General features: G+C 56.3%; 1 protein-coding gene across 1 annotated transcript in view; it reads right to left on the bottom strand.

Annotated features, from left to right (window-relative positions):
* Positions 1-1277: 1277 nt before the first annotated feature.
* The window catches only part of TET2 (tet methylcytosine dioxygenase 2), a gene marked incomplete at both ends in the record, with an annotated part of 34052 nt that continues 24434 nt past the window's right edge, over positions 1278-10895 (bottom strand). Inside the window, 3 exons of the mRNA XM_084251986.1 lie at positions 1278-2719; positions 4293-4641; positions 6323-6460. Of these exons, the coding sequence (XP_084108112.1) occupies positions 1278-2719; positions 4293-4641; positions 6323-6460 (1929 nt within the window). The remainder of the gene's footprint in view (positions 2720-4292; positions 4642-6322; positions 6461-10895) is intronic.

Here is a 10895-nt window from a genome sequence, read left to right as displayed (position 1 = left end):
AGTACTAAAAATACTAAAGCATTGCATTAAAAAAGTTTTGTTTACAATTTAATTTACTGACTATACATCTCTTTCATATTTTTATACAGATGAATGATTTAAAACCACCACAGCAAACCAGCTGCCTGTTTCTCCTTTATTTTTCTTGAACAGATTCATGTGGAACGAACCCTGTTTATGCACCTGACGCAGGCTTCCGGCTGCCCAGTCTTCCCGGTAAAGAGGACACTTAGCGCTAAGAAATGACAGCATCACAATGCACAGTTCATAGCACACAGGCAGACGGCGGCCGCTGCTCTGAGGTCCGCCGGGGCCCAGACCACAGCGTGGGCGCGGCCCCGAGGGCCGCTGAGCCTGGAGCATGTGGTGAACAGGCGTTTCTTAAGACTCTACTTGCTTGAGCAATGGACTTGTCCCACAGTCCTGTAGGAGACTGTTTTACAGTACAGAATGTGAGATGAGCACCAAAGAACCTGTGTTTTGTGGACAAACACATCCCCCCAAATCCAGTAAGCCCCACTTTGGATTTAACTGGCTGGATTAAAAATGGACACACTGCTCATCAGCAGAGGCCTGCGAACAGCAAAAATAGTTCAAAAGCTTTCCTCATTTCCTTAAAAAAATCTCCTTTGCCTTCTAAAATGAAAGTAAACTTTGTTTTTAATGTCTCAGTACCTTAGCATTGTTCAAGTTGTCAAAGCTTAGGTAGACAAAGTGCTTCTAGACACCATTTAAAACATTTATACATACTGTGTGCACATATACATACGTGTATATATGTACATATGTACGTTTATTGTCCCACAAGGACGTCAGGGGATGAACCCAGAGGCTTATAAAATGTCCACGTTTTAAAAAGAGGAGTCGCCCCGAGGATGCGAGGGTGGCCCCCACTCAAGTGTCTCCATGACAGAAAGGCATCCAATGTTAATTCTGAAAGACACCAATTTCTTAGCACCATTTCCTAGCACAACACCAGCACCCACGCCGTGTTCTGCTGTCTGTCCGCTTCCGCTTCCTGCGGCTACCGTGAGAAACGCGAGACGAGGACGACAGTGAGAACTGCAGGGTGAAAGTCCTGGTTCCAGTCCTCAGCACCAGATGGAGGGAGTCGCGGGCTCGGTCCCGGGCCGCGCAGCACTGGCGCGGGGAAGGACGGGTCCCCTCTCCTCCCGGGGGGGGGGCGGGGGGGGCGCGGGCGCGCGCGCGCGCAGGGGCCGCCCCCGTTGGCACAGCCGGCCTTCGGGCGCCGCCCGCCCCCGCGTGCCCGGGGCGCGTCAGATGTACCTGCTGTAGGGCCCGGTGACCCGCGTGAAGGCGTAGGGGGCCGTGGTCACGGTGGACTGCGTGGTCAGCGACACGGTCCTCTCGGCCAGGGAGCGGATGAAGCGCAGGCAGGTGGGCTGCGCGGCGTCGTGCGGCTCGGCGGGCTCGCGCTTGGGCCGGCGGCCGTGGCCGTGGCCGCGGGCGGGCGCGTGCTCGGGCCCGTGGCGCTCGCCCTCCTCCTCCTTCTCGCGGGCCTTCTCGGCCATCTTGGCCTCCCAGAGCGCCAGGCCGTGCTTGGGCTCGTTCATGCTCTTGTGCTGGTAGAAGACCAGCGAGATGCGCGTGGGGTGGTTGCGGTTGGGGTTCTTGAGCGGGGTGGTGGCGTGCAGCTCGCGCTTGGCGCACTCGATGAGGATGGAGCCGTGGGCGGGCGCCACGGCCACGCCGCCGATGTCGGGGTCCAGGAAGCTCTGCTCGCTGTCGGACCACACGTCGTCCTTGTCCTCGGCCGCGGGCGGCGGCTTCTCCGGCCGGCCCGCCTCCGGGGGCTTGGGCGGGCCCTCGGGGGCCAGCAGCTTGGAGAACCCGTGGGCGGCGTGCGCCAGCAGCTCGTTCTCGGGGCGCGGCAGGCGCAGGCCGCCCAGGGAGCCGCCGAAGAGGCCGCCGGGCGCGTAGTTCTGGAGGAGGTGGGCGGGGGGGTGGTGCTCCCCGTTCTTGTAGTCCAGGCCGGGGTGGCGCCAGCCGGGCGGCAGCCCGGAGGGGGCGCCCACGAAGCGGCCCTCCAGCGCGGCGCCGGCGTAGGGCGGGAAGGGCCCCACGGCGTGCGCGCCGGGCCTGAGCGCGCAGCCCCTGAAGGCGTCGGCCGGCAGGCGCTCGTGCCCGTACCCCAGGTACTTGGAGGGGAAGGTCTGGCTGCCGGCGAAGCGCGGCTGGTAGAGCGTGTGGATGGGCGGGAGGCTGAGCTTGGCGAGGGCGTCCGGGCCGGGGCACCTGTAGAGGTCCACGGGCTGGGGCGGGGCGGCGTAGGCGCCCAGGTACTGCGCGCAGGCGTCCACCGACACGCCGCCGTTGCACGGGTAGGCCGGGTACTGGCGGTTCTGAGTCAGGAGCCCGGGGTAGGGGTTCATGGGGCTCGACGAACTCAAATAGGGCCCCGGGGCCTGAGATGCGGCGGGGTAGAGCTCCCCGGGCGGGGCGCCCCCATACAGCTCCGCAGCGTGCGCGGAGCCGGGGTAGGGGCTCGCCGGGGCGGCCCGTCTCACGCACAGGCCGGCGGGCCCCGGGGAGGGGTACGAGCCGGCGGGCTCGTGAGTGCTCGGGAGGGAGGGGTGCGGCTGCGCGGGGGGCGGGGGCTCCTGGGGCCCCTGGGGCCGCTGGGGCTGGGGCGGCGGCTTCGGGGGCTGCGGGGGCTGCTGGGCTGGCGGCATGACTGGTCCCGAAAGTCGCAACAGCTCTGTGGACAGGACGAGAGAGCGGGGACAAGCACGCTTGGTTAGTACTCGTGAAGGCCCGCGGGGGGCTGCCCGGCACCCCCGGCTGAGCCAGACCCCACGCGAGGCCACGGCGGCGGCCGGCTCCGGCCACTGCTCGCGGCGCCACGGCAGCCCGGGCCCGGCACCGCCGGGGAGGCGAGCACGCGCTTCCTGGCGCCCACGGCCCCCCTGAGCGCCGAGGCCCCGCGCGCCTCCTGCGCGGTGTCCCGCGTCCGGCCCGGGAGCCGCGAGGACGGGCCTTGGCCGCCCCTTGGCGTGCCCGCCGGGCCCCGCTGTGGTGGAGGCCGGGTCCCGTCTGCCCTGTAGGGCGCGGCGCGCGCCTGTGAGGGGCCCCCGGGCGGCGGGCAGTGCTCGGGGGCGCCGGCGCGCCGAGGGGAGGCACTGAGCCGCTCACGCGCCCCAGCATCTTGGTAACCTGCCGCCCGCTCCCGTGCCGGGGACAGGCTGGGGAAACTGTCAGCTTCTCAAGCGCAACCTTGAGCAGCCAGGCTGTTTTGTGGGTGTCCTTAAGACAGGAATGTGAAGTGCGATCCCGTAAACGGAGGTGCAGGTGGGGCTGAGAACCGAAGGGGCCCGGCGGCCAGGAAGGGGGGGCGCGCCCGGCTCCAGCTGCTCCCGCGGCCCTCCCGGGAGGCGGAGGAGCGCCCGCAGCGGGCGTGGGGCTCCCCCGGGCCTTCTGAGCTTGTGCGCAAGGACGGCTGTTTCCAAGCAGACTGACTGACACGCTTTCCTCGGGGGAACAGCCGGGCCGACACCGCCTCACGCTGGGGTCTGGACACCCCATGCTCGGAAGGAGCTTTTGCGGCTCCACTGCAGACAAAAGGCAGGGAGCCCCGGAGGGACCAGCAGCGCGCCAGCCGGCCCGGGCTGCGCAGCTGGCTCTGTTTGGTGGGGGCGGTGCCAGGAGACACCCCCGACCCCTCATACACACACAGCGGGGACCCGCCCCCTGCACGGCAAGAGAGCCTCCCTTCCTGCCCTCTGGACCCCCTGCAGCCCGGCTTCACAGCCCTCTTCTCAAACAATCCTGCTTTCTTACCCGGGCTTCCAACTTCGGGTCGTGCTGGAATGTTCCTTCCCCTTCCCGCCCGGGTTTAGGGTCTGCGCTTGGAAAGACTGTACCGCGTCGCCTGTGCTGCTGTCTTCGTGCTACCGCCAAATTCGAGCTCTCGGTTTACTTGCTTTCAGTTTTGCTTTATTATTATTTTTTTAAAGTTCATCACATCCACCTCTATTCTTAGTGGCCTCTTTCCCTGCGCTCTGGCCTACCTGTCCCCACCGGGTCAGGCCCGGGTCCCGGGACCGCTGCCCGGCCGCCCGCGGCTGCGCCTCAGAGCACCGGCTTCTCCGCGCGCGGGCGCGGCGGGACGGGCGGCCCCCGCCGGCTCCGGGGCGAAGCAGGCCTGGCGGCTGGAAAGTGGACTCTGGGGCAGAACTAAGGCCGCAGCTGAGAGCAGCCCGAGTTCAAAACGCTCGCGTTGAATAGCGCAGGACCGCGCGGCCCGCCGCCCCGGCGCCTCGCCCCCAAGTTACCTGCCAACTGCTTGGCCTGGCCGGCGCCGTCCGGCGGCTTGGCCCGGGCCGCGGCCGCCTTCTCCTTCTCGCTCTTGCTGCTCTCCAGGGACGACAGCTTTTCAGCCGCAGCCTTCTTGGCTTCCAGTTTCCGCTGGCGGCAGGTCTTGACCGGTTCTGCCAACATCCGGACTTTGCGCCGGAAAGAACTGAGCACCTGGATGGCGCCGCTGCGCTTCTTCGCCTCCTGCGCCTCCGCGCTCCCGAACTCGTCCACGTCCGAGACCTTGTAGAGAGGCAGCACGTGGAGCTGCTCGTCCTCCGGGGTCCCTCGGATCTCGCGATTGTCCTCTCTGGTGAGGGTGCACACCTGGGGAGGGGCGGCCGCGGCCGCGGGTCAGCCCAGGAGGCGCGCGCGCCGCCCCCTCCCGCGACGTCGCGCCTGTGGCGGCCTGTCCTGTGCGCGCTGCGCTCCCCGGACCCACGTGGCCCAGCACCCCCGCCGGGACGAAGCCCTCCTGTGCTGTCACCCCTGGGGCACAGGTGAGACCTGGGCGAGCCCCGCCCGGAGCCAGCGCCGCCTCCACCCAAGGGGCCGCCGCTGGCCTCCGGGACGGCTGTGCAGGCTGCTCGGCTCCCCTGCGCACCCCCAACTCGCCTTTGCCGCCTGCACGATGCCCCCCGGGTGCAGAGTGGAGGCCAAGTCCTGGGGACTGGAGAGGACAGCGTGGTGGCCGCCTCTGCGCTCTGCTTCCCTCCTGGCGCCTCCCTGCGGCGCCACTGCCCAGACGGGGCGCTCTGGGAGGACAGAGACCCCACTTCTGGCCTTTGCTAAGGATCCTCTGCTCCTTTTGTTGCCTACAAGCAGGCGGGCTTTGAGGAAAGACTGCTGGCTAGTTTTCAGTGCGAGTTTTCAGTGTTTGGTTTTCTCGGTGAACGGAAAACCATGCGAACCATGGCTGGTGAAGACACAGGTCACAGAGAACCCGTGCAAGAGCCTCTCGGGAGGATCTGCGGGAACAGACTCACCCGGGACGTGGGTAGCAGGAGATGGCCTTGGAGTGACGCTTTCCCTTTCCATGGGGCAAAGTCTGCCAGGCCTGGTCCCCTTCCCTGGGTGCCCGTCCCTTCCCCGCACAGACCTGGGTCCTGCAGCCCCTCAGCCTGCGCTGAAGGGGTGTCCTCAGCTCTCTCCCCCTCCCACGCCCCAGAAGGAGCAGGCGCTCGGTGGGTGCAGACAGCGGAGCACGAGCTCCTGCTGGTTTCCCTGGGCCAGAGCCCAGCCGTCTCCGGCCGCGGCCAGCCAGCCTGCCTGTTCTTCAATGGTTTTCACTTTTAAAGGATGGTTTTACTAGAACGCAAAGAGAAGAAGGTGGCAGAGACCCAGCCTATGCAGCCTGCACAGCCTCAGAGCCTCACCCTCTTTACTTTAGTAGACGTTTCCCGGCCCCAGCCCCTTCCCACTACCGCTGGCCACCTCTGTGACACCCCCCTTCCCCCGTGAGCTGCAACCTGAATGGCCTCCTCCTGTGGGTCATCCTCAGCCTTGAGGTCACCGGCCTTCGTCATGCCCGTGTCTGAGGGTGGAGGTTTCTGCACTTGACCTTTGCTGCAGTTAGTCCCGGCTCAGGAAGTGCCCTCGATACACAGGGCCGCCCCGGGGAGCAGCACCCCTCCTCCTTCCTAGGACAGACATGGCCCTCCCCAGCTCCGTCTCACCCTAGTGCCAGTTGTCACCAGCTCCCTGAACACACTAAGGGGGTTACTGTGGCAATGGTACACGTCTGTCGCTTACCCGTCTCTCTTCGAGGCGGGTTACTGCCCTGGCCCTGGCGTGGCTTTATACTTAACCGATCGCAGCCTGCCAGACCCCGATCCCTCCGGCCGCCGGCGGCTGGCACGCTCCCCACTGGCTGACAGCAGCACCAACAAGCTCCAGATTGTGCAGCTGTGCCACCCTCTGGGGAGAGCGCCACTTGCCGAGGCAGGAGGCTTCAGAGGACTGACCCTCTCGCCGTGCTGCCCCAGCCCCCACCTGGCCCCCCGCTCACCAGCGTGCTACCGTTCTGCATGTTGTGCAGGTCCCTGTGGGCGTGGGCACAGAAGTCCAGGCAGGCGGTGACCCCTGAAAAGGGACGGCCTTCCTTCAGCCCCAGCCGGCACTCCAGTGCTCTGTGCTCATATTCGATCTGAAAAACACCGCATGTGGGTTAGTGTGACAGAACCCGGGTCCTACACGGTGCCACCACCTGTCCACACCAGGTTGGCCAGGCTCCTCGGGACACCAGCTCTGTAGAACTTGAAGAAATGTTTCATGCTCAGAGACATGACGCGATGACACAGAGAGGGGCCCTGACGTGGTAAGACGTGACAGGGGTTCAGGTGTGACTCACAGGCCACTGTGCGCAGGAGTCGCCCCAGGCAGCATCTGCCTATGACACAAGAGCCACCGCCCATCAGCCCGTGGTGGGGCCGCCTCCAGGCCGTGCCCACCCCCGCGGGACTCCGGGTGCCCCAGGCTGTCTGCCTCTCGCAGGGCTTCCTGTGGGTAGCTCACCGTGAGGTGAAGAGAGTCAAGGTGGATAATTTCCATTTCTGTCAGAGCAGACTGTGTTATGACTAGGGAAGGAAGATTTCCAGGGCGTCTTCGGATTGTGTTCTTTAAAAATTTATTTGACGATTCCAGGTCCTTCGTCTTTCTCCATTGTTAGAATCAACGCGGCATTTTCGTCAAAACCCCTGGTGAGGTTTCGGCAGCTCAGGTGTTGAGTCCATTCATTCACTGAGGGGAACTGGTCTCTTCTTCACGGCTGCACTGCAATCCCTTGACATGGTCTCTGCAGTCACTTGTCTTTGTAACGTCTCCCAGCAGCGTTCTGGGTTCTCATTTGCACAAGTCCTGCATATTTTTGTCAAATGTATGCCAAGGAATTTCCTATTTTTTCATGCTATTTTACATGCTATTGGTTTTCATTCTAGTTTTTGTTTATTGCTAATTGCAAAACTACGATCACTATCTGTATTTTGTTAAACCGTTTATTAGTCCCACAAGTCTTTTGTAGATTCTTTGGGACTTACTATGCAGATGGGCGTGTCATCTGCAAACAAGACAGCTTGACTTCTTATCCAGCTCATGTGCTTTCTCCTTTCTCTCATCTGGTGCACTAAAACTTCTAGTTACATGTTGAATAGACGGGGCGAGGATCAGCCCCCTTGTCTTGTTCCAGTCTTTCTCCATTAAGTATGCTGTTGGCTGTAGTTTTCGTTATCCATGTTCTTTTTCAGGCTGAGGAAGTTCCTATCTACAGATGTGACATTCTTTAAAATGACTTTAATGAGCCCGGAATTAGTGAAATAAGCCCATGTGGCTATGATGTTTTAGTTAGATGTTACCTGTTTTACACATTGTTGGATCTAATTCACTAAAATTTTGTTGAGAATTTTGGTATCCGTTCTCATGAAGAACACTGGACTGTGGGCTTCTCTCTTGTTCCATTATCAGGATATTTCCAACCTCCAAAGAGTGGGAAGTGGCTCATTTTCTATCTTCTAGAACAGTTTCCACTCAATTAATGCTATTTCTCCTTCCACATTTGGTAGGGAAATAATCTGAGCCTGGGTTTTTTGGGGGAAAGAGTTTGAAGTACAAATTCAATTTATTTTATAGACACAGGGTAGTTACTTCTCAAAAATTTCTTACCTTTTTTTTTTAAAGATTTTTTTTTTTTATGTAGAAAAACTGGGGTGTAAGCCAGAAGTGCAGGTGGGGGTGTGTGTGAGACGATTCAACAGAGGCAAGCAGGAAACAGAATAGGTGGGTGTACTGAAATACACTGCTGAGGAGAGCAGCGGGCGAGGCAGGACAGGTCTGCTGCGCCATGTGTGGGTCACCTCGCTGGCCAGGGATTGAGCTCAGGCTGTAGGATGATAGTGCTGAGACTTAACCCCTAGCCCACCATGGAGGCCCTATTGTTGTTCATTTTTGTGTAATACCTTCTTTCTCCCTGCAAGTGTGTCCCCGTAATTCTACCACCATCACAGCACAGTATTACTTTTTTCTTTACTGAGTTTTGGTTGTTTCATATAAGTCACAGAATTTATTGGCATAAAGCTGTCACTAGCACGTCTTTATTATTATTTTCAAGTCTGTAGGACCTGTAGCGGTACTCTCTAATTCTTGATATTGGCATGTCTTTTTCCTGAACTGTTCTCCTTAGTCACTTTGCCTCAAAGTACCAGCTTCTTGGGTTTCTCTGATTTATCCTCCTGTTCAGCATTCCACCTCACTGAATTCTTTTCTGTTCCTTCTGTCTTACTGGGCTTTCATTGTTTTCCTTTCCCAAGGTTGTTATAGTGGAAGCATATAGATCATTGAGAATTTATTTTTCTCATGTAAATGTTTAATGCTATAAATGTCTAACCAAGACTTAGAGAAATTTCAAGGTCACAATACACACTTTCAGTGTGAAACACTTTCTTATTTACCTTGTGATCTTTTTTGACTCATTTAGAAATATGTTGCTCAGTTCCCAGATAATGAGGAATTTGTAGGTAACCTGGTAGATTTTTTTTGTTGGTTCCATTGTGATCAGAAAACATTGTGAGACTTTTCAACTTATCAGTACTTTTTCTATGACCCAAATATATTTTGGCAAATCACCCTTATACGCTTGGAAATATTCTTCGTTCTGGTGTTGAGTGTGGAGTTCTGTATGTGTCCACGAAGTCAAGTTGTTGTTCAAGTCTGTCTCCTCGTTGAGTTGCTGTCTCCTTGTTCTGTTAGTTCTTGAAAGAGATTACACTGAAATCTGACTATGGATTTTCTATTTCTTTGTTCAGTGCTATTAGTTTTTGTTTAATTGGAAGCTCTATTATTAAATACATACTTATTAGGATCGTGCTGTTAGTAAACTGCCTTATTACTAATCAGCCTCTTTATATAATATTCCTTGCTATTAATACAATCACAGCAGCCTGGCATTAGCTAGACATACCCTTTTCTGTCCTTTGCCTTTTTTTTTTTTTTAATAGAGGCATGTTTTATTTATTTATTTATTTGTTTTGTGTTTATACATGCACTGGGTACAGTCAGAAGCGCGGGAGGGTGAGGGAATTCACCAGAGCCAGAGCGGGGAACAGAACAGGCAGACTGACGAAATACACTGCTGAGGGGAGCAGCGGGCGTGGCAGGAGAGGTCTGTGTACCATGTGGGACCCTCCTTTGGTGGCCGGGGAGCAGCCGGGGATCGAACTGGCGCTGCAGAGGCCGTGGGCAGCTTCGCAACCCAGCACTCAACCGCTGCGCCTGTCCTTTACCTTTTAACCTATTTATGGCTACATATTTAAAGTGTCTTTTTTGGTGGTTGTTTTAATATCACAATTATTCAGTATCATTGTATTATTCAATGTCACAAGCCTCTACCTTTTTATCGAGGATGCTAAAATCATTTATGTTTAAACATGGCTATAGGTAAGGTGGGGTTTAAATATACCCTAGTGACATTTGTTTTATATTACCTTTTTTTGCTCCACAGTCTTTTAAAAAATCTCTTCTGGATTGATTTTCTTCTCATCTCTTTATTGGTAGACTAAACTCTATACAATTTTTAGTGGCCACTGGCCCTCACAACAGCATATTTCCAACCTGCCATTTTCTGTGCTTTTTCAGGTTACAAATTTGAAAGTATATTGTTAATATGTACATCAAGTAGCAAATTCTCTTTTAAAGAATTGTTTAAAATAAGAGAAAACGGCCTTTTCTCACATTTACCACTTAGGATGTTTTCATTTTCGTTTTCTTTCTACTGGTGGGTTTGAACATTTTCAAAGTGTTAACCTGCTGGTGGTGACCTAGCTCAGCTTTGCAAAGTCTGAAAAAAAAATGCTCACTCACCTTGTCTTTTAAGAATTGCTTGGATTGGTTGTAGATTTTTAGGTTACTTTTTTTCCCCCTCTGGTACTTTAAAGATGTCTTGCCTCTGTCTTACACTTTCCTGACACCAAGTTTCCTGTTGGTGTCATTTTGCCACTGTATGAAAGAAGTCTGTTGTCTTCATTTACTTGTCACATTTCCTCTCTATCGCTCATTCTAGGCAAGGGAACCGTGACGTGCCTTTTTGTAATTTCCTCGTGTGTGCCCGACCCCGCCAGCCCCACTGTTTGGGGCTTGCAGAGTTGCTGAGCTTTGAGGTTCAAGAGCTTAAACTTTTGAAACATGTGAAAAACATTCTGTCCATTATGGAAATATTCTTTCACAATTTTTTTGTCCACTTTCCTGGGAACCGCACCACATATATTAGCATGTTCATATGGAAACCTTGCTCCACGCGTCTGTGACCAGGCCTTCAACTCTGGAAACTATTGCGGTGTACTCGGGTCCACCCACCTTCTGTCAGTTCCCCCTCGCCTACACTCTGTCTCTCCATTAGACATTTTCATCTCTAAGAGCTCAGTGCAGGTCTTCCGATAGCTTCTTAGCTTTATCGTGCTCATGCTCCTTCATCTTCTTGAACAAAGAGTGACTGTGTTACGATAAATGTCCTTATACACACACTGTTCTCACATGTCACTTTCATTTCTGATGAAACTGTGGGTCTTATTTTTGCTGCTGTCTCTCTGTAGGCC

Source organism: Talpa europaea (assembly GCF_964194135.1).
Source record: "Talpa europaea genome assembly, chromosome: 13".
NCBI classification, from domain to species: Eukaryota; Metazoa; Chordata; class Mammalia; order Eulipotyphla; family Talpidae; genus Talpa; species Talpa europaea.
The sequence above is the reverse complement of the archived record's forward strand: the minus strand, read 5'-3'. Positions and strand labels throughout refer to the sequence as shown.